Below are 23972 nucleotides of genomic sequence, written 5' to 3' on the forward strand. Positions count from 1 at the left end.
TGCCACGGGCACAGAGAGCCCAGAACACTTTTGAGTAAAAGCCCTTAAATTTTATAAGCAGTATAGCCAGGTCAGTGGCCAGACTTAGTTATCACTCCTTCCCAGGAGTAAGGGGGTTACAAGATACAGATAAGTTAATGCTACACAAAGCAGTTTGCACCAGACACTACTGCAGGTTTGCTAAAAAATTGTCCACAACTGGTGCTTGACAGCTTCACCAGCTCTCTTTTCAAGTACCTATTTTATCCCAAGGCCCAGAACACATGTTCTGTATTTTCTTTAGTTCAATTAACACATCATGTGTGTGTTGTACTAGGTATATGCATTGCTGTTCAAATATGTGGCAGGCTGGTGAGTTTGTGGCTTTAAGTTATATGTATGTTAGTGATTTATACATATGTCTTACTTTCAGCGCATTGCAGGTAGATATTAAAAAATATTAAATACACTTCACATCTACATGTTTAGTGTGTTTTTGCTAAAAAAAACAACAAAGAAAAATATAACAACACTCATAAAATTTAAGTCTAACTCCTAATCAGGGTTTATTCACAGCCTAGAAATATCCCACCTGACAGCAAGTAAGATGGTTTCAAATCAATTACGTAAAACTTTATTTGTAGAACAAATGACACAAATATCATCAGAGTGTAAAGAAAAAAAATGCTGACAAAGTGCTCCTGTACTTCAGCCTTATTCAAAACTAGAAACAAACAGGGCCTGATCCTTCAGTCAGCCCACTGTAACTCCACTCACTTCAATAAAGTTACTCCTCATTTACACTGGTATGAGAAAATAATCAAGCAAAAACCCTGGAAATGGTCCTATGCTTGTTAATTAGTTAGCTAGCTCATAAGCACCAGTAACAATGTCCCTCTTTGCAGAGGTGAAAGTAAGCCGGTCCGGTCCGGTGTACCGGCAAGAGCCAGTAGGCTGTGCTGGACCGCACTGGCTTCTGCAGCAGGGATTTAAAGGGCTCGGGGCTCCCTGCGGCTGCGGGGAGCCCCGAGCCCTTTAAATCCCCCCCTCCCCACAGCTCCGGCAACCGGGCTTGGGCAGGGATTTAAAGGGCCCGGAGCTCTGCAGCGGCTGGAGCCCCAGGCCCTTTAATTTGCCCCTGAGCCTCGGGGGCTCCCAGCCACCTCTGAGGCTGGGAGTCCCGGGTTGGTTTAGAGGCCCTGGGGCTCCCAGTCACAGCCGGTGCCCCAGAGCCTTTAAATCTTGAGAGGCCCTGCCTCTTCCGGTTGAGGCCCCGTGTCCCATTCTTTAAAAAAGGCTAAGACTGCAATAAAATGCCAGCTTTTCATATGTGTGCTTGATGTCAATTAAAAGAATGATCAAATCCAATATTTCATTTTTAAAAATTAATTGTTATCCGTACACTCAAAACTAAGTGTGCATCCATGGATTTAATCTCTCCAAACCATATGAGACTCATTGGGTCTATCAATACGAAAGAGAAGTTCTGCTGGTAAAAAATATCCCAGATACTGCACACTATCTGGTGTCGTGTCCTCATGGTAGTGTCCTCCTTCACCATGGTGACTGAAACAATGGGTGTGCTCCACTCGCAGATCAAACCCCTAGAAAAGAGACAAGTTTATGTTACGTGAGTATTTAAGTAATGCTTCAGTATTTTGCAGTTAATATTGTACTTTTCTTCCATGGATCTCAAAGTGTTTTATAAACATTTAATTATTTAAAAGACTTTCAAGTCACCTAGTACTCTCTCTATTTTATAGATTGGTAAACTGAGGCAGAGAGTCGCTTCCTGAGGTCACACTGAGACAGTGATAGAACTAGGAATAGAATCTAGAAGTCCTGACTCCCAGTCCTCTACCCAGCGGTTCTCAACCAGGAGTCCGGGGGCCCCTGGAGGGCTGCAAGCAGGTTTCAGGGTCTGCTAAAATAAACCAGAGAGCAGGGCCAGAATTAGACTCCCTGGGGCTCAGGGTAGAAAGCTGAAGCCCGAGCCACGTGGGGCTAAAGCCAAAGCAACTCAGCTTTGCAGGGCCCCCTGTGGTGTGGGGCCACAGACAATTGCTCTGCTTGCTACCTGTTAACGCTAGCCCTGGCTTTTAATCTACTGGACATGCAGAAAAACAGTTATTGTGGCACAGGTGGGCCATAAAGGTTTTCATAGCATGTTGGAGGGGCCTCAAAGAAAAAGGTTTTCTGCACTACAACACACATCAGTTCTTCCATGCAATCAAGTTGTTCTAAGTCAGGCTCTAGTATTTGTGTTGAGGTAGGGTCGTCTATGGGCCCACAATCAGAGATTAGGGCCCCATTGTGCCACACACTGTACAAAAACAAAAAGATAGTGTCTGGCCCAATTTTGAGAGATAACAGGTAGGTACTGACAGGAGGAAGCACAGGTAACAACATAACATAACATAACAGGCTATGCATCCGAAGAAGTGGGCTGTAGCCCACGAAAGCTTATGCTCTAATAAATTTGTTAGTCTCTAAGGTGCCACAAGTACTCCTGTTCTTTTTGCGGATACAGACTAACATGGCTGCTACTCTGAAAGGTAACAATAAGATGATAATGAACTATATGATAAGTGTTGGATTCTGCACACCAGCTGCCTAAATGAAGAGGTTCCCATTGGCACAATGCTATTTGCCTTTTAGAGATATAATATGTTATTATATTGCAAAAATATTAGTGCGATTAGCCCTAACAGCTAATTTGGGGGCAAGCTGAGACTATTAAATAAAATGGATACATTTTGCTATTAATTATTTGTATTACCATAGTACCCAGGAGCCATCATCACCAGGACCCCACTTTGCTAGGCACTGTGCAATACACACTCCATCCTTTTGTCTGTTTTTCCTTTCTTTTGCATCTTGTCACTTTCAAATTGTGAGCTCTGGAACAGAGACAGTCTTTGCACAAACAAATAGTGCTTAGCACAACAGGCCCTGGTTCTTGATTTCTTTGGGCGCTAATTTAATACAAATAATAAGTAACAATCATTATATAAAAAACAGCACTTACATGTCAGATGCTTTCATTCAGAAGAATATTCCATTAACAGCTGTTGATATATGTCCATTCCTATAGTACTCATCACTAGCTTTTGGGAAATGATATGCAATTGAGCACTGGGCCCAAAGACTGCCTGTCAAGGTTCCTTCCCCACTCTGAACTCTAGGGTACAGATGTGGGGACCTGCATGAGAACCTCTAAGCTTAACTACCAGCTTAGATCTGGTTTTGCTGCCACCACCCAAATTATTTATGAGTTATTTGGGAAACTCTGTCTACCTCCCCCCGAGAATATCTCCCTCCCAAGTACTATAACCCTTCCCTGGGTAGCCTTGAGAGATTTCTCCACCAATTTCCTGGTGAACACCAATCCAAACCCTTGGATCTTAAAACAAGGAAAAATCAATCAGGTTCTTAAAAAGAAGGCTTTTAATTAAAGAAAGAAAGGTAAACCAACAACATGTCCCACTACTGTGCCCACTACTTGGCATAAGTATTTTTTAAATTGTTATACATTTTTTAAAAAGATATACAAAATAAAGATGGTAATTAGTTTTCCTCCCAAGACTCTTGGTTAATGTATATACTTTAATGTAAATGTAACAATATTCCTAATGATAGGGATACTAGTCATGCTTATGGATTTTCTCATACATTTAATATTTTTTGTTATTGAATTTAGTGCTTATGAAATGTGCTCAGTCCATATTTTGATACCCAAGGCTGTCAGGCTTTGATTTTCCCATACTACAAATACAGTGTAGTGCTAATACCAGTTTCCCCACATAGCACTACTAAAGTGTCCCAACCCATTTCTGAATGGGCCACATGAAAGTAAGGATAATTCAGTCTCCATCCCCATTCATTCCTTGGTCTGTCTTCTCAGACTGCTAACTAGATGTCCAAATTATTGCAGTTGTGCTGGTTGTTTTGGGAAGCAGACACCTACACACTAGGAACTGGACTGGGAACAAACATTTCACTCTTGTTACTGAACATGCATCAGCATTCAGTCACTATTGACCTGGGTTTAATTCAAACCAGTGAAAAGTGAAAGCTTAGTTATATTCTATTACCAGTCCCCTGAGGCACCCATTCCAACACCTCAAAGACTTTAATATAATCCATAAACAATTGCCATTTTTGAACAGAAAAACAAAACAAAACAAAAAAAACCAAATCCAAGACAGAATCGTTACACGTCAAGTTACTCATAGACAAACACAAAATAGAGACTTACTGGATCTCTTGAAATTAGTACTGGCTGACAAATCAACGGAGCCTTCATTTCAAAAAAACGGATCCAATTTTTCACTTCCTCATCAGTGTTTAAAGGACAGGCAGAAAATTCTGGGGGCTATAAAAAAGCATTATCAGTTGAATGAAGATACTAGGACCAAAACTTCTCTCTCTAAGCTTTTCTTCACTAGCCCTAAATTCTTTTCTGCTCCCTATTTCTTCTTAACCAGCAAAAGCAGTATCCACGATTGTTTCTCTATTCAGAACCATAAGCTTTTACCCAATGGCTGCCTCCACTGCCTCGGGTACCAAATGGGGAATTCTTAGAATCAGGTAACCTGTATCCACATGTTACATTTGTTCTATCATGTTGGGATCAGAACTATGTCAGTTTCAGCTGTGTTTGAACACAGCTGAAACTAACAGGATTCTGGCATGTTTTCTTCAACTGATGGGGACAGATTTTTTTCTGAGAACAACATTAGCCAAACTGTGATTACAATTGTAACAGGAATAGCAATCTAGACCATGATTTTATTATCCCTATCCACTTTAGACATGGAAATCATAATAAAACTAGGGCTGTCAAGCGATTAAAAAAATTAATCATGATTAATCACGTTGTTAAACAATAATAGAATACCATTTATTTAAATATTTGGATGTTTTCTACATTTTCAAATATATTGATTTCAATTACAACACAATACAAAGTGTACAGTGCTCACTTTAAATTTATTTTTTATTAAAAATATTAGCACTGTAAAAAACAAAAGAAATAGTATTCTTCAATTCACCTCATACAATGTAGTGCAATCTCTTTATCATAAAAGTTGAACTTACAAATGTAGTATTATATACAAAAAAATAAGTGCATTTAAAAACAAAAACAATGTAAAACTTCAGAGCCCACAAGTCCAAATTCTTGTTCAGCCAATCGCTCAGACAAACAAGTCTGGTTACAATTTGCAGGAGATAATGCTGCCTACTTCTTGTTTATAATGTCACCTGAAAGTGAGAGCAGGCATTTGCATGGCACTGTTGTAGCCGGCATTGCAAGGTATTTACACGCCAGATTTCTAAACATTTGTATGCCCCTTCATGCTTCGGCCATCATTCCAGAGGACATGCTTCCATGCTGATGTTGCTTGTTAAAAAATTAAGGCATTAATTAAATTTGTGACTGAACATTTGTAAGTTACACTTTCACGATAAAGAGATTGCACTATAGTCCTTGTATGAGGTGAACTGAAAAATAGTTTCTTTTGTTTATCATTTTTACAGTGCAAATATTTGTAATAAAAAATAATATAAAGTGAGCACTGTACACTTTGTATTTTGTGTTGCAATAGAAATCGATATATTTGAAAATGTAAACATCCAAAAATATTTAATACATTTCAATTGGTATTCCATTGTTTAACAGTGAGATTAATTGTGATTAATTTTTTTGTGTTAATCGCGATTAATCGACAGCCCTAAATAGAACCTTGATAATAAGTGTTGTGAATACTGTTCCCAATGTGAATACAGCCTAAGGCATACACATTCAAGACATCTGTTTCAAGAGTGTTATAGACTCTGAAGACTCAGGAATGGTGCTTTTCTCCAAAGGGGAGCACCACTGGTATCATGTTTAGATCCACTTCTTGAAAAAAAAAAAAAAAATTCTTCAGAGTAATAGATTTTTTAAAATTACCCTTTGAATTTTAGGTAGATGAAAGCAGCATGACAAGAAGACAGGAATTTCATCTTTGACATTTGATAGGTTTGTCAGAGACAAGAATCACTGGAGACTTGTAAAAGTTTAACATTTCAGAAAGTTCTGCTTGTAAAATGGAAAGCGAATTCTGGTAAGCATGCAAGCAAATACAAGCAGTAAGAACTGTATAGCTATTTCATAAATATATGAAATATTTGTAATATTTTATAAAATTTATAAAAAAAATATAAATCTCGAAGTTAAACCATATCTCTGATTAATTGATTTTTTAATTTTTTAGTTATTTTTCACACTATTCTACTGTCTATGTGTTTCACCAAGTCCTTATATATCCCCTTTTGATTCTACAGCTTCTTTGCCTCAACAAAAGATGGGAGTATTAGGGTCAAGGGATATACAATTTTGGCGTTTTTGTACTTTCTGTTTATCACTTTTCAGAAAGTGCACATTATTGCAAAAAAAATTAAGTGCACTAAGTCTTTATATCCTGAACTGTCCTGCATCATTATCTTTTAGAAAGATAAAGAGCCTGAATCAAGATCAACTTACCATAATATGAATCTTTGCTTTCCCCTTTTGAATGACAAATGTACCTCCTATCCCAACTGGTTTATCTCCATAGCATTTTTCTATAATTTGTCTCATACAGGTCACAAAGTTATGCTGTCCAGTTCTTCCATTGGCTTTCACTTCAATAACCTGGAGAGTAGACATACATTTATCATGCCTATTATGCTGTAATGTTTTGTGAATATTTGCTATGTACATCATGTATTTCAACACTGCTACGTATCCTATCATCTTTGTTAAAGTAAGTTCTCTCACAGGTGCTGCTTCCTTTGTATCCTTAAAATATTCAACAGGTTTTGTTTTTTGCATGTTAGAATTTGCTTTTCTGAAGTTCTTTATTTAGTCACACAACAGGCACAGCACATGAAGCAGAGGTGTAAGCTTCCTTCTCCCACCCAACAGGCCTCAAACCTGTCATGAAAGAACACTCTCTAGGGATAAAAAGGTTGTTCAATTTTCATGCACCATTCAGTTCTTGCTTCTTTGCTGAGACCACCTGGTGCCAGTTGTGTTGAGGGAGACACTCATCCACCAGGAACTGAACTAAGACCACAAACCTCAGTTTACACAGGCCAATCAAGCATCAGATGACAATAACTTTCAGTCACTACCAACCTGGGCTGGATTACAATGGGTGATTTAAGGGTGAAAAGTTCCATATCCCAGTACCAATCCCCTGGGGAATCCACTCCCTCACATCAACTTCATTTTCTTGTGAAGGACATTAGTTCTCTTATCAGGTTTCAGAGTAACAGCCGTGTTAGTCTGTATCCGCAAAAAGAAGAACAGGAGTACTTGTGGCACCTTAGAGACTAACAAATTTATTAGAGCATAAGCTTTCGTGGACTACAGCCCACTTCTTCGGATGCATCCGAAGAAGTGGGCTGTAGTCCACGAAAGCTTATGCTCTAATAAATTTGTTAGTCTCTAAGGTGCCACAAGTACTCCTGTTCTTCTTTTTTTAGTTCTCTTATGTGATTTTTGGAATTAATATTAACATCAGCATTCCCTGAAAGAAAAGGCAGGCCTGAAACAAAGAAGTTTAACTTTAGCTATCACCTACTGAAGAAGTGACATTTTATCCAAATACGCACCTTGCCAGGTTGGCCCTGACTGGCATACAGGTTGGCCAGCAGTCCAAATTCACAGTCACTATATTTGTTGCTGTACTTCTCCAGAAGGCACCCTCCATCTGCAGGATTAATCCGAGCGGTGTAACTCGCATTTACAGCAGGCTTTTGTTCACTCTCAGCTTGAGCAACTGGGATAAACTGAAAAGAAGAGCATGTAACATTGCTTAGTTCTAGTCAGTTAATTTTATTACTAGGTAGATAGCATCCCAAGTTAGGGCCCAATCCTGAGAACTACAATAGAATTTTCACCTCTCAGGATTAGGTCCATATAGATTAGCAAAACACACAACTATTTTAAGGAAAACTCTTAATTTAAAATTGACAAAGTGTAAAACACATGTATTAAGGAATTTTCTCTTATCTAGGGATTTGGATTCAAGTCCCTGTATAAATAACAGAACACTAAATGGGACAGTTTCTCAATGAGGCAACCAACTTAATATATCTCTGCAGGAGACCTAGCTTAGTGATGATGACCAGGACTGAGCATTCAACTTCCGTTACAAAGTATTGAAATTAAAGAGTTTTCAGGTGGCATTTTCAAAAGCATTCATACTATTAGCTTAACTGTGCTCTCACTGCATTCAATAGAAAAACTTCCATAGACTTCAATAGAAGCAAAGCTAGACCAACTTTGAGCGCTCTTGAAAATATCACCCTTAAGGCAAGGCCTATAATAATTTAAATGGTTAATTTGACTACTTACTTTTAAAATAAAAATGTTTTCCTATTTTATTTAAATAATAAAAACGTGCAGCAACTTTGAAGTCTGAGTTATCATATTTACTACCAAGAGCAAAATTCTTTCACTCCTATTGTGCATCAGGCTGTTAAGATGCCAGCTTTCAATTGATTTAGTTTTCTTCTTTGATTGTATTTCACTCACTTAGGAATATGTTTAGTCATGTACTCTTCTTTGTAATTAGATGTAGCAGTTAGAACATTTTTCATATTACACTGGAGTTTTCCCTTCATCTCAAATCAAAACTGCTTTCTTTATTTATTTCACCATGTAGGACAGACCAAGTAAGTCATGTTTTAACTTCTGATCCTTACCTGACCTTAAAGCTTAAGTCTTAAAACAATAGCATCTTGAATAACACTATTTTTTCTCTTGTGATATTTAAAATGAGGACTAACACTGGGTATTTAAAGCCATTTACCATTCAGCTCTTTGGAGTCCATTTTTTACATATTTTTCCTCTTCTCTGGTATTAAAAATGTGGCCAGCTAATTGCAAATTTCAGTATAGCAACAACTAGATGCTGCTTCCTGTTAGCTCCATAGTAACCATATGCTTCCCTGTAGAATTTATAAACACAAAATGTGGTTTATTACCTAAGTAACTCCTAGCAGAGATCTTGTCTTTATTATCTTTGTAAAGTGTCATACAAACTTATGGTGGTACATACAAGTTATCAGTGTAGAAATATTTGCTCTATCAATGAAATCATTTTTTGAGAACTTCTGCATATTTATACATGTTTACTGACCTCAGCATTTACTCCAAGAATCCTAGAGGACACAGCTCCAGCTCCAAGAATGAAAGCTCCAGGCAACTCTATTTGCTTTGCAATGGTGTTCAGGTCATAAACCTGCACAAGAGACAGACATTTATGTACCTTTGACTTTCCTGCCTTGTAATTCTCATCTCAGTTACATTCCACTGCAATTTCTTGACGATTCTATCCAAATATTATTATTTATTTGTACAGATTGGTTTGAGCACAATCCTCAAATCCGAACAGCACTGGCATCTGGTCAAGTTCAAAGGTAATGACTTGGGCACATATCCACTTATTTGCTGGACTGCAGTGTCTTCTTGCACAAGCTTGGCCCCATCCTGTCTAAGAGCCAAATTACTGATCTCTGTGCAAGTGACATTGTTTAAAGCAAAAAATGAAAATATCCCTAAGTGATGTCACATAGAATCAGATTCTGGTAGGTCCCATGCTCTACCAAAAGAGAATGCATTAGCAAGTATTAATGTGAACTCTACTTTCGCCTATACCGGCCCCATACACAGTCTGTTTTTACAAACAATAGTAATAATCAGAATGGAGGGCCATGGCTAGAAGCGAGGGACAGGTAGCATACAATACATAAACATACAGACCATGCCATGGACTCTAAAGTAATTCCCTCCAACATCCCTCTGTGGCTTCTCTCAGACAGCTTTTGAAGAAACAGCCACACAGTATTTAGTAGGTACCAGAAGAGGGACAACTTTTGCATGCAGCTTCAGCTGTGGGATTTCTGACATGTTCTTATGCTCAGCACAGGCCAGGATGCTTGGCCCATAATGCTTTCACAATGCAAGCCTCTTTTTACAAGTGGAATCCTGCAGCATTCATTAGTCAGTGTTCGCCAGGATAGTATTTTAAAATATGACTACATATGCTTCTTTCTTTGGCAAGTGCACTAAAAAGCCATGACTATAAATTAACTCACTTTATCTTTTTGTACAAGAGGCACAAGGTAAGGAGGACCTCCCACATCTGCTATTCTAGGCTTCCCACAGATTCCTGGAACAAGAATAAGGCAAGTTAGCTTGTCAAGAGAATCTGTCTAAAATTCTCTCTGTGCACTTGAAGTATAATAAGACAGAGAATTTGTTCCTCAAAAGCTTCCTTTAAGTTTTCAGAAAGTCTTAAATCAGGGGTTCTTACCCTTTTTCTTTCTGAGCCCCTCCTCCCCATGCTTTAAAAACTTCGTGGCCCACCTGTGCCACAGCAACTGTTTTTCTGCATATCCAGTAGATTAAAAGCCAGGGCTGGTGTTAGGGGTAGCAAGCAGGGCAACTACTTGGGGCCCCAAGCCACAGGGGCCCCTGTGAAGCGAAGTTGCTTGGGCGTCAGCCTCGCATGGTAGGGCTTGGGCTTCTGTTTTCTGCCTGGGCCCCTGTGAGTCTAATGTTGGCCTTGCTCTTTGGTTTATTTTAGAGGATCCCCTGAAACCTGCTCGCAGCCCCCCAAGGGGCCCTGGACCCCTGGTTAAGAACCTCTGTTTTAAATCACCATTTTTTTCTGAGTACTAAGATAAGTTAGGGGTTCTACAAATCCATGTAAAGTAGGCCTGAATTGGAAGAAAAACATGCATAAGGTATTGGTTCACTTCTGAAAGCTAGCTAGCCTGTTTCAAAAGTAGTACTGCTCTACAAGCACACACAAAATCTACTAGGCAACAATTGAGGAACACCGGTGCTCTAATGAGGCATAGTTCGTAGTGTCATCATGCAAAGACAGCAGAAGGTACAGATATAAATGCTTTCACCTATCTTGTGTAGGGGCAATGGTGGGAGTTTAAATAAACAGAGACTGAGCTCATTATTAGAATGAAGTTGAATAGCAAGACAGAACTTGGTATCTACATAGCCCCTTCAATCTGAGGATGTCAAAACCCTTAACATACAATAGAGAATTAAACCTGTTTGTTAAACTCATTTTACAGATGAGGAACAGTGATGCAGAGCACTTGAGTGATTTGTCCTAGTCAGGTCACATCAAGCCAGTGGCAGAGCCAAGAATAACACACAGCTCTCCTACCTCCCAGCCTTGTAGCTTATCCACAAGACCACTCTTCCTCTGCCATCATCTTCAAGAGTTTCTAATTATGAAGAATCAGCTATGAAATATTGGCAGAGTCATAGCTTATGGTTAGAACAGTATGTTACCTTTAACAGGAAAGTCGAAGGGATCACGAGTCAGATCAGGGCATTCTACTACAGAGACCTGGACATCAGCAAAGTTCTCTTTAAGCCCATTCTGCAGGACTAGAATAGAGTAAAAAAAATTATTAGTGAGAAATTACCTAGTTTGGCAAGTAACACACCACATAAAACACATATTTTAAGGTGTCAATTCAGCAAGATACGTAAGCACACGTGTCACTTTAAGCACATGAGCAATTCCATTAACTTAAATAAGGCTAGTCACAAGCTCAGTTATGCATATGTTAATTACCTCACTGAATCGGGGCCTCGAGGAATAAATCCTTCTCTGCTATCCTGTCATATTGCTGAAGGACAGAAGGTTTTATTTTTTCTTTTTACAATACACACACACACACACAAACGATTTTCAGAAAGAGACCTAAAACTACACTCCTAAATAAATCCACATTTAGGCACATGCCTGATTTTCAAAAGTGCCACACACCCAACAGATATCATAGGATAACAATTTTCCCTCACTGTGACTTGAGCTGGATTCAAATTGGTGACTACAGGGGGAAAAAAGAGAAGGAACTTTTTTTGTCAGATGTCTGAACAAGATACCCCTCCTATACAGAACAGAGGGAAGAAATATTGCTGAACAACCCTTGATATAACATTTCATTTTGTTTTGTATCAACATTAGGTCCACTACATGCCAAAGTAAAACAAAGTCACTCAAAAACAAATCCCACATAGGAATAAACAATGGATTGTTCCACTGGAGTAAAAGTAGGTATGAAGCTGGCTTAGGGCATATCTACATGTATAGCACTGCTGCAGTGCATCTGGTGAAGACGCTCTATGCCAGAGGTGGGCAAACTACGGCTCGCAGGCCACATCCGGTCCACGGGACTGTCCTGCCTGGCCCTTGAGCTCCCAGACGAGGAGGCTAGCCCTCAGCCCCTCCCCTGCTGCCCCCCCTCCCCCATAGCCTCAGCTCGCTGTGCCGCCAGTGCTCTGGCCTGCCACTCCTGCCGGGGAACACGGCGGCATGGCTGGCTTCAGCATGGTAAGGGGGCGGGGAGCAGGGGGGTTGGATTAAGGGGCAGGGAGTCCTGGGGGGCAGTCAGGGGACAGGTGGCAGTTGGATGGGGCAGAGGTTCTGGGGTGGGGGGCAGTCAGGGGGACGAGGAACAGGGGGTTTGATAGGCAGGGAGTCCTGGAGGGCTGTCAGGGGGCGGGGGTGTGGATAGGGGTTGGGGCAGTCAGGGAGCAGGGGGGGTTGGATGGGGGTGGGATCCCAAGGGGGACAGGGGGCCCCAGGAGGGGGCAGTCAGGGGACAAGGAGCAAGGGGGGTTGGATGGGTCGGGGATTCAGAGGGGGGCAGTCAGGGGGCAGGAAGTGGGAGGGGGCAGATGAGGGCAGGGGCCAGGCACAGCCTTCCCTACCTGGCCCTCCATACAGTTTTGCAACCCCGATGTGGCCCTCAGGCCAAAATTTTGCCCACCCCTGCTCTATGCTGATGGGAGAAAGTTCTTCCATCAGCATAATAAAACCACCTCTGAGCGGCACAAGCTATGTCGGCAGGAAAAGCTCTCCCACTGTGAACAGTGCTATGTCATTGTAACTTACGTCACTCAGAGGGGGTTTATTCAAGTTCAAACGTAACCCATTCCTGGATTTGGCTTTATTGATAGACCCAACAACAGAACAGAAGATAAAATTCAGCCTATGCTTTCTTCTGTTTCTAGGGCTTCCTGAAGGATGTGTCTATCTCTGCCCCTTGTCCCCCTGTTCAGAGATTCATACTGTGATGGGTTCGGTCACAGAGATCCCCTTGGGACTGTCACCTGATGTGCTAAGACTACCTCTGAGCCCATTTTCTCTGCCAGTTTGCGCCTCCAGAATCCTGCCTTGTTGAGCCAGACACACCAGTCTGCTCCAACACAGACCCAGGGTCTGAACCCACGCGCCCCAAAGCTGCAGACTTAACTGAAAACAGCTTAAGAAATGCTCCTGTCTGCAGCACCCAGCTCCCAATGGGACCCAAACCCCAAAGGAATCAGTTTTACTCTGTATAAAGCTTATACAGGATAAACTCATAAATTGTCCGCCCTCTATAACACTGATAGAGAGATATGCACAGCTGTTTGCTCCCCTAATATTAATTACTTACTCTGGGTTAATTAATAAGCAAAAAGTGATTTTATTAAATATAAAAAGTAGGATTTAAGTGGTTCCAAGTAATAACAGACAGAACAAAGTAAGTTACCAAGCAAAATAAAACAAAACACGCAAGTCTAAGCCTAATACATTTAAGAAACTGAATACAGGTAAATCTCACCCTTAGAGATTTCCAATAAGCTTCTTTCACAGACTAGACTCCTTCTTAGTCTGGACCTAATCCTTTCCCCAGTACAGTCCTTGTTCCAGCTCAGGTGGTAGCTAGGGGATTTCTCATGACTGCAGCCTCCTTTGTTCTGGTCCACCCCCTTATATAGCTTTGGCACAAGGCGGAAATCTTTTGTCTCTCTGGGTCCCCACCCCTCCTTCTAAATGGAAAAGCACCAGGTTTAAGATGGATTCCAGTACCAGGTGACATGGTCCCATGTCCTATGAGACCCCAAGCCTTCATTCTTCCTGGCCTGACTCACAGGAAGGCTTGCAAGTAAACAGAGCCATTTACAACCAATTGTCCTAGTTGATGGGAGCCATCAAGATTCCAAACTATCATTAATGGCCCAAACTTTGCATAGTTACAATAGGAGTTCAGAGTAACACTTCAAATTTCTAGCTTCAGATACAAGAATGATACATTCATACAAATAGGATGAATATACTCAGTAGATTATAAGCTTTGTAATTATACCTTACAAGAGACCTTTTGCATAAAGCATATTCCAGTTACATCATATTTACACTCATAAGTATATTACCATAAACATATGGAGTGCAGCATCACACATACCCACCTGTCTTCTAGCCGGGTGGAGTTAAAGCCATTTGCCATAATGAGTCAGCAAAATTTACTTAGCAGCATTATTAGGGTTACCATTCGTCCGGATTCCCCCAGACATGTCCGGCTTTTTGAGCTAAAAATAGCGTCCGGGGGGGATTTGTAAATGTCCGGACTTCCCCTTCCCCACCCCCCCCATTGCAGAGCGCGTGGGGCTAACAAGGCAGCCGGCCGGATGGTGCCACTTACATGGGGCTCCAACAGCCAGAGAGAGCACCTCATTCGCTTCCCCTGCAGCAGAGATCACTCCCTCCCGTCCTCCCTGCATTCGCAGATTGCCTCCGGCAGTCTGGAGCTCCTCCCCGCTCCTCCTCCACTGCTGCCCAGTGTGCCGGGACGAACGGCTCAGGCCGTTCCTGAGCAAGCTCACAGAGACATTAGGCGAAGGCCAACAACAAGGGGGCCAGGGGGTCGGAGAAGGGGCAGGGAGGTTTTGGAGGGGGCAGTCAAGAGATGGGGGGGGGTTGGGAGTTCGGGGGGGGGCTTTCGGGGGGGGGATAAGGTTTTGGGCAGTCAGGGTACAGGTAGGAGGTAGGGTCCTGGGGGGCAGTTGGGGGGGGTCTTAGGAGGGGGCAGTAAGGGGACAAGGAACAGGGAGACTTAGGTAGGGGGTGGGGTCCTGGAGGGCAGTTAGGAGCAGGGGTCCCAGGAGGGGGCAGTCAGGGGACAAGGAGGGGGGGGTTGGGAGTTCTGGGGGCGGGGCTGTCAGGGGCCAGGAGTGGGGAGAGGGATCGGAGCAGTCAGGGGACAGGGAGCAGATGGGTTTAGATGGGTCGGGAGTTCTGGGGGGGGGGGGCTGTCAGGGGGTGGAGAGTGGTTGGATGGGGCGTGGGAGTCCCAGGGGTCTGTCTGGGTGTGGGGGTGTGGATAAGGGTTGGGGCAGTCAGGGTACAGGTAGGGGGTACGGTCCTAGGGGGCCAGTTAGGATGGGGGGAGGGTCTCAGGAGGGGGCAGCCAGGGGACAAGAGACAGGGAGGCTTAGGTGGGGGTGGAGTCCTGGGGGCAGTTAGGGGCAGGGATCCCAGGAGGGGGCAGTCAAGGGACAAGGAGCGGGGGGAGGGTTGGAGGTTCTGAGGGGGGAAAGTGGGAGGTACGGGGGCGGGACTAGGGCAGGACAGGGGCGGGGCTAGGGCAGGATGGGGGCAGGGCTAGGGCGGGGCTCCTCCCGTCCTCTTTTTTGCTTGCTGAAATATGGTAACCCTAAGCATTATGTGAGGTTTTAGCTCCTGCTAGGTGAGTGGGTCAGTAAGGAGGCTCTGAAAGGATCTCCACTGAGTCATTCCCCAAAGGTTGATGAGAGAGAAAGAAAATAAAAAGCAAGACAAAACTTTGGGTCTGATGGCCCAGCCAGGAAGGGGAAACTCTGCTTTCCATTCTACTTCTCCTGCTGCTGATGTAGGGACAAATTCAGCCTCCTGATCCTATCATGGTTGCTCTCCAAGTGCTCCACCCCATCTCACCCCCAACCCAATCCTATTGCAACTCCTCACCCCTCCCTGCCAAGCATTCAGCTCTGTGGGCAGCACTGGTTCAAGAGGCTGTGATCCCGGCACTGCTCCAATCAGAACACGTAGTGGGTAAAAGTATCACTCCCACTCAACCAGGGGTTCATGCCAATATCCCAATCTTGCAATCTTTTGAAGCTGCAAAGTAATGTGGGATGCGAGTGGGACTAGCAAGAAACTACAGATAGATTTTGGGTCTCAGTTGGAAGAAAAGCAACTGAGAACCATTGGGTACATGTCCAAAAAGAACAGGAGTACTTGTGGCACCTTAGAGACTAACAAATGTATTACAGCATAAGCTTTCGTGGACTACAGCCCACTTCTTCAGATGTATCCGAAGAAGTGGGCTGTAGTCCACGAAAGCTTATGCTCTAATAAATTTGTTAGTCTCTAAGGTGCCACAAGTACTCCTGTTCTTTTTGCGGATACAGACTAACACGGCTGCTACTCTGAAACCTGTCCAAAAATGTTCACTGCGGTGGCTATCCATTCATCTTATAACCTTTAGCCCAGTGGTTATGGCACTTGCCTCTCATGTAGGATATTAAGTATTTTTGTAAAGTGGAACAGCTTCAACAGCAGAGATTATGAGCAACCCACTCCAAAACAGTCTGTAGCCTAGTGGCCAGGATACTTCCCCAAGCGGAGGGATCCGAGTTCAAGTCTCTGCTCCAGAGAAGGGATTCAATTATGGGGTCTCCCATTTCCCAAACAAGTGTCCAATCATTGGGCTGAAGGTTATAAATGGGATGGATGCACAGACACAGTTTGCTGTTTTAGAATAATTCAGATGGGAAAAACTTTATCAGGTCAAAGCCAGCCTCTACCCAGCTCTATTTAGGACACAGGGGCAAAGAGTTGAATACAAAATTTAGTTTTTTGTCATTTCGTATTGCAACAACTTCCATAACACTATAAATTGCATTACTTACCCCCAGAAAGTTCTTCTAGACTTGGGACATGAAGAGCAAGCTTTTCAACTTTGGCCATTTTCTATTTCTTTCAGCAAACTGGACAACTGATTTATAAATTCTCTGCTGAAGAGATCAGAGTACACGAGGCACTGAGACTTACTGATCTGTGAACAAACAGAATGGTTTACTGATTAAAAAGGGCTTGCACAGCTGCATTCTACTTTTTGATATGTAAGGGTTTTTTTTCAATTTCATTTAAGAATACAAATTATAGTAGATTGGACTTTTTGCTTCATGTGACAAATTGTGATGTATGTGCTTATAATGCTAATTTCCTCATATGTTTTGGAATGACAACATGCATAGCATGCAATTCTAGAGAGGATTCAGAGCACTGTATCCATAAGGACTTAGCCCCAAGCCTCCAGCTCGGTCTGTGCAATCAAGCCCCTGACTTCAAAGGACTCTGCACACATGCAGGTGTTTGCCCAGGTGGTGCTTTAATTTGTTTTTCTATGAAAGCTGAGAGTCATGAACTCAAAAAGGCAGTCTTCCACCTGCACCAAAGAAGTACAGTACTGGTTCACTAGGAGGCCCAATTTGACCTCTGGGCAGGCATGAAACCAAGATTTTCCCCTACAAAAGAGAAGAGGGGTTGCAGTATTTCTGTTGACGGAGAACAGCAGCAGAGATGGATGTACCTCTCCTACAGTAACCTCGTATGTAACAATTGTTTTGTTAGCAACTACCTGAAACTAAGTTTTCAAAAAAGTTTATTGCTCACAGTTCACAAGTTCAAAGTAGCTATAGTTTAGTCAGTTCTACAACAACACACAATCAGGTGATTGGAGCAGGCCACCAGGAAGAGCTGGTTAGATCCAGCGCATAAGTCAATAACACCAATCATTAACTCTTTAGTCACATCTGCCTTATTGCCCACAAAAAGGAAACAAGTCCCAGATATCCATTCAGTGGGGCTTGGAAAAAGTCTACTTGCCTACCCACCAATAGGGAAGAAGAAGTTTTTCCAAGTGAGTACAGGGGCATTATATGACACGTCATTCCATATTCTTTATTAAAATATGCTTATGATATGAATGACATAACTAAGATATACTTTTATTCAAGATGGCTCATGTGAGATATCACTGGAAAGGTTATGATTTACTGAATGTGATTAATCTGTGTGCCTGTATCATGTCTGTATCTGAAGTTAGGAATATAGACTGTGTATCTGTATTTCAATTATGCTACTTTGGGTGACACCCACTGCTAACACTTCAGGTACAACAATGGATAAGCCAGACGGGGCAGACGGCCCATCAGTGAGGACAATGGACTGTGAAAAGATTGGCCTTCCTGTGGACACTCCATACTGCCACTGACTCATGGACTCTGATACCAAAAAGTCATAGAATCATAGAATATCAGGGCTGGAGGGGACCTCAGGAGGTCATCTAGTTCAACCCTCTGCTCAAAGCAGGACCAGTCCCCAACTAAATCATCCCAGCCAGGGCTTTGTCAAGCCTGATCTTAAAAACCTCCAAGGAAGGCGATTCCACCACCTCCCTAGGTAACCTATTCCAGTGCTTCATCACCCTACTAGTGAAAAAGTATTTCCTAATATCCAATCTAAATCTCCCCCACTGCAACTTGAGACCATTACTCCTTATTTAGTCAGGTGTTCTTGTCACCTGATATTAAAACATTACCTGGGATTTCTTGTAACTTTCCACTGTTAGGGAAGGTGGATCAAATTTGGGAAACAAAGGATTCCCGCCTTATGTAAATCCTATTTAAGGGTAAGGAGGAAGGCAAACGGGACTCCTCCTCTCCATGGCTGTCTGCCCAACAAGGAAGACTGCAAAAGCCACCTGAAGGGAAGGCAAAGGGGGAGTCCAGACTGAGACTGGGGTCTAGTCTGAAAAGGAATATAACTCGAACTCTGAACCACAGAAACTTTGCAAACTGTCTGCAACAATATCTAGAGTGAGAAATACTATTTGTAACCAATTTCTTTAGTGAAACTAGTTTAGTTTGCATGTTTGATTTAATTTGCTTAGTAATCTGCTTTGTTCGGTTTGTTACCCCTTTTACCAATTAACAAACAAAACAAATTTTATTAAATCCCCGTCCGAGCCCTGCTGCCGGAGCTCCGGCGGTGATTTAAAGGGCCTGGGACTCCCCGCAGCGGCTGGAGCACCGGGTCCTTTAAATCACTGCTGGGGAAGCCTGTCCAGTCCAGCACGGCGTACCGGACTGAACCCAATATAATGCAGTCTGACCTATAATGCGGTGAGATTTTTTGGCTTCCGAGGACCGTGCTATATCAGGGTTGAGGTGTAATTATTAGAGTTGATAGGCAGAGTAATATAAAGCCAGGAAGGCACTCAAAAGGTAAAAAAAATATGTAGCTTGTATTTGAGGTGTGTGTGTGGGGGGGAATCCAGTGGCGGAATGAAAAAGTGTGAGGGGCTATTTAGTCAGAGCAATTAACCAAGAAGATGACTTTTAGTAGCAACATTTTGAACGGATTTAAAAGGGGGCAAGATTGCATTTATCAAGAACAGAAAGGAGGATGTGGCAATAGTCAAGACACAAAGTGACAAGGCCTGGACAAGAGCTTTAGCAGTGTGGATTGAGAGACTAGGTCAGATCTCAGAAATGTAGGATTCAGTGAGGATGCAGAAGTACTACTGGGTGGCTAGGGAGATGGCAGAGCTGTAGAAGGAGACAGTACATTTTGTAGTGGAGGAAGTCTGCATGGTCACAGCAGGACTTCTGTGAAGATGATCAGCTGGTGGAGAGCAGGAAAAGAAGAAACAGATGCTGGGGGGTGAGTCAGGGTTTGAGGTTGCTTGAATGGATGAACTTTGCAAGGGGGGAGATGGTCAAACAAGTCCAGGATGGTGGAAAGTGTGGAGTGGAGAGAGTCAGTGGTTGACACAATGGAGAAGAGGGAGAAGAGGACTTAGAGAAGAGAATAGGTTGATGGACTGGGAAACGAGGAAGTAGGGAAAGGAAGAGGGGCCAGGAGGACCCTCCATTCAATACTACTATTCTCCAGTAGTACTGAAGGAGGCCAGGTAATGGCTAGATAAGGAATTTTGTGATGTAGAATGAGCTGATCTGAAGCTCTCGGTCAAAGGAGGACATGAGGATAAGGAGACAGGAAGTTAAAGGGTCAGGCAGGAATTTTATCTGTACAAATGTTCTCAATTATGCAGTTTCCATCCTGCCTTCATAAGATCCCTGACAGAAACTTTGTTTTTGTTCCATTGATTGATAAGTTTCTGTATGTTAGAGACAATCTGTGTGTTAACACAGATCTGCTATGCAGAGAGACGGGGACACAAAAAAGATCCACTTCAGGGTAGTGATTCTCCAAAGCAAAATACAAAACTCTGAAATGTACAGTCCTGTTTAAATTTACCCACCTGCCTGATTGCAGTGTTTCTCCGTATCTCAGCACAGTCATTGATGTGCTGCCAAATCTACAGCTGAAGGTGTGCGATGCTTCCTATCCCCTCACAGCTATGCCTGTGGACAGACAACTTTGCCATGCAGTAATAGAATGCAGCTAATTATGCACTAGGCAGTACCACTACTGCCATTCAGAACTGTAAGGCTAGCAGAGAAAGGAGCAAGAATCATGTCAATTTTATGCTATTGCTGCTTTTCCAAATGTATGAGCATCTACTGAGTTCCAGGCGTGGCCGGGCACAAGCCTGCCCACATCTGAAGGCCCCACCCGAGCCTAAGGGGATGAGCTACTTAACCCGGAGCTCAAGCAAGTTCAGGGGACAACAAATGAAAAACAGGGACAGGAGTGAGGTTATAGGGCCAAAATCAGGAATCCAGAAGGAGACACTGAGCAGAGAACCCTGGAGAGCACCCACTGCTCCTCGAAGGTGTCTAGGAGCTAGCATACGCAGCCCAGAGAAACTGTCCGAATGCGCGATTGAAGGGAGGAGCGGAAATAGGCCTCACAATCGCAGAGTGCCTTGCTTCCAACATCTTCCTACTGATATGATGAATGGCCACCTGGGCTAGTGCCAGAAGGAGGTTGATGAGGAGGTCTCCTGACTTCAGGGGACCATGGATGAGGGGTGCATAAATTAGCAGGTGCGGGGAAAAGTGCAGGCAGAACCTAAGGAGAAGGTTCTGGAGGAGCCGGAAAAGAGGCTGCAACCTGGCGCACTCTAGGTAGATGTGCACTGGAGTCTCTCATGCCTCAGAAGGGGCAGGTGGCAGGGAGAGGGGTGAACAGTACCAGGTACACGATCCAAATGTATCATCATGAGCAAAGGCAGGATCTGTTGTTATGGAATAGTGAGGAGGATAAAACAGAGGCTGGGGATGGGGAGAGTAGTGGAGAATCACCCCTGTGGGAAAAGAAGCCTCGGGAAGAGATAAATTTGAAGCTCTTACTTCATCAGAGCAAGTCACAGGTTGCCTTAAAAGGTGCAGGGGCAACTACCTAGGGCTTGTCTACATAGTTTTTGTTCCTATTAACTATATAGGGTGACCAGATGTCCCGATTTTATAGGGACAGTCCCGATTTTTGGGTCTTTTTCTTATATAGGCTCCTATTACCTCCCACTCCCATCCCAATTTTTCACATTTGCTGTCTGGTCACCCTATTAACTATATCACTTTAGAAACCAATATAATTAAATTAGTGTAAAACCCTAGTTTGGATGCGTGCGTGTGTGTGTGTGTGTGTGACTAGTAGACACCCCAGCAATACAGGGTTACAAAGGAGGACAGCTTCTCTTGAGGGAGGAGGAATAGCTCAGTGGTTTGAGCATTGGCCTGCTAAACCTAGAGGTGTGAGTTCAATCCTTGAGGGGGCCATTCACTGATATGCAGCAAAAATCTGTTGGATGATTTAATTGGGGATTGGTCCTCCTTTCAGCAGTGGGTTGGACTAGATGATCTCCTGAAGTCCCTTCCAACCCTGATATTCTATGAAAACCTTCACAACTATGTCTGACTAGCAGGTTTAGTCCTCTGGCTAGTAAATGTAATTTTTTTCCACACCTTGTACAGGATTAACAGTAATCCACAAAGAATACTAATGAGTGAATTTTTCCATAAAATATACATATACTTACCATTTCAGTCAATTTTTAGTACCAATAAAACACAGTACTGCATTCCAATTCAAAGTACAAGTTAGTGTCTTTGATGGGCTCTTCCTTTCTTTCCTCCCTCATTGGAATATTTTGGTGCACAAATGAGACATGCCCTAGGCAGCAACTTCCACCATGGAGCAGCAGTAGAATTGGAATTGTCTTGACTAGAGTTTTTGGGGGAATTGTTATGGGCTGGTGATTTTACTTAATTGACTCCACTAGGGCTCGGTGTAAGGGGGTTATGGTCTACCCATGTGGATTAATTTGCGGACTGGGGCCTAAAAGACAAATCTAGAGTAGTTATGGCACATAGGAAACAATTAAAAGTAAGCAATAACTTAAAGGGCATTTTAAAAAGTAATTAATAAATGCATCAGAGCCAGGAAAGCAACAGCCCCTTCTCTACAAAACATCAGAACGGCCATCCTGGGTCAGAGCAATGGTCCATCTAGCCCAGTATCCTGTCTTCTGAATGTGGCCAATCCCAGGTGCTTCAAAGGAAATGAACAGAACAGGTAATCATCAACTGATCCACCCCCTGTTGCCCATTCCCAGCTTCTGGCAAACAGAGGTTAGGGACACTTCAGAGCATGGTTTTGCAACCCTGCCCACCCTGGCAAATAACCATTGATAGACCTATCCTCCATGAACTTATCTAGTTCTTTTTTGAACCCTGTTATAGTCTTGGCCTGCACATCCCCTGCCAAAGAGTTCCACAGGTTGACTCTGCGCTATGTGAAAAAATACTTCCTTTAGTTTGTTTTAAACCTGCTGCCTATTAATTTAATTTGGTGACCCCTAATTATTGTGTTATGATAAGGAGTAAATAACACTTCCTTATTTACTTTCTCCACCCCAATCATGATTTTCATATCCCCCTTGATCGTCTCTTTTCCAAGCTGAAAAGTCCGAGTCTTATTAACGTCTTTTCATATGGAAGCTGTTCCATACCCTAATCATATTAGTTACCCTTTTCTGTACCATTTCCAATATCTTTATTTTTTTTTTTAGATAGGGGAACCAAATCTGCATGCAGTATACAAGATGTATTTTAGAGGCAATATGATATTTTTGGCCAAATTATTTATCCCTTTCCTAATTATTTCCCAACATTCTGTTAGCTTTTTTGACTGCCATTGCACATTGAGTGGATGTTCACAATGACTCCAAGATCTCTTTCTTGTGTGGTAACAGCTAATTTAGATCCCATCATTTTATATGCATAGTTGGGATTATGTTTTCCAATATGCATTACTTTGGATTTATCAACATTGAGTTTCATCTGCCATTTTGTTGCCCAGTCACCCAGTTTTGTGAGGTCCCTTTCAAAACACAAAAGCAAAGTTTCAAATGAGAATTACTCAGTTCTGAAAGTGAGTGGATAGGTGAATAAACATGCCCAGACAATAAGGTTAATGACTCATATGATGTACACCTCTACCTCGATATAACGCTGTCCTCGGGAGCCAAAAAATCTTACCGCGTTATAGGTGAAACCGGGGTAGAGGTGTACTTACTCTGTTCACTTTATATTAACATCTGTGGTCTCCTGGTTCCATTACATCCTCTGCTAATAGGCCTACTGTGGCACGCCTACTTCTGAGAAATAACAAATCCTTAGTAACAATCACAGCCTCACACACGCTCTTTCAAACCTTTGCCAAGAGGGGAGCTCCCGTTATAGGGACAGGATGTAGGAAGAGGAGCGGCGCATTAGCAAGGCTTTTCCTGTAGTACAACCACTAACGATGTCACTTCCCTACACTAGCCTTGCCCTTTCCCCTAAATCCACCGCTTTCGGACACACACAGCACCCTTGGCCCAGCGGGTGTAAGGAATCGCCCAGCACAGGGTACCTGTGCCACCGTAGCCAGCGCGTAGGGTGATCAGCTGTGTGTTCAGCAGCCGCTATTCTACTTACTAGAGTACCGCTGGGGAGCGGCTCTGCTGGCCCGCAGCTGGGCTCCGTCTGCGCAAGCGCACCAATCTCCCGTGCCTCTGCTGCTGCCACCACCCTTACAACGCTGCGGAGAGATGGGCAGGGACCCTCAGTGCCTCTCCCAAGATGGCGCTCGCGGACA

General features: G+C 43.0%; 1 protein-coding gene across 2 annotated transcripts; it reads right to left on the reverse strand.

Moving 5' to 3' along the window:
* Window positions 1-587: 587 nt before the first annotated feature.
* C1H11orf54 (chromosome 1 C11orf54 homolog) lies at window positions 588-23910 on the reverse strand. 2 transcript variants are annotated; one of them, XM_054015643.1, is made up of 10 exons: window positions 23813-23910; window positions 16772-16917; window positions 11336-11434; window positions 10114-10187; window positions 9156-9257; window positions 7624-7800; window positions 6509-6658; window positions 4238-4354; window positions 2759-2879; window positions 1493-1583 (listed from the first exon to the last, which is right to left on the reverse strand). In XM_054015643.1, the coding sequence occupies exons 2-9, from the start codon at window positions 16827-16829 to the stop codon at window positions 2799-2801; spliced, it is 858 nt and encodes a 285-aa protein (XP_053871618.1). In that variant the 5' UTR covers window positions 16830-16917; window positions 23813-23910; the 3' UTR covers window positions 1493-1583; window positions 2759-2798. The 2 variants fall into 2 exon arrangements, with proteins under 2 accessions (XP_053871617.1, XP_053871618.1); XM_054015642.1 differs by lacking the exon at window positions 2759-2879 and having other exon boundaries at window positions 588-1583; window positions 23813-23908.
* Window positions 23911-23972: the final 62 nt, after the last annotated feature.

This window comes from Malaclemys terrapin, chromosome 1 (assembly GCF_027887155.1).
Source record: "Malaclemys terrapin pileata isolate rMalTer1 chromosome 1, rMalTer1.hap1, whole genome shotgun sequence".
Lineage (NCBI taxonomy): Eukaryota > Metazoa > Chordata > Testudines > Emydidae > Malaclemys > Malaclemys terrapin.

Bases quoted from the DNA above. Each gene is read 5' to 3' on its own strand.
- C1H11orf54 (XM_054015642.1), bottom strand. From the start codon at position 16,829: ATGGCCAAAGTTGAAAAGCTTGCTCTTCATGTCCCAAGTCTAGAAGAA. The intron at 7,801-9,155 runs GTCAGTAAACAT...TCTTCTTTTCAG, and splicing joins TTCTTGGAGTAAATGCTGAG to TTTATCCCAGTTGCTCAAGC. The intron at 4,355-6,508 runs GTAAGTTGATCT...GCTTTTTTATAG, and splicing joins AAGCAAAGATTCATATTATG to CCCCCAGAATTTTCTGCCTG.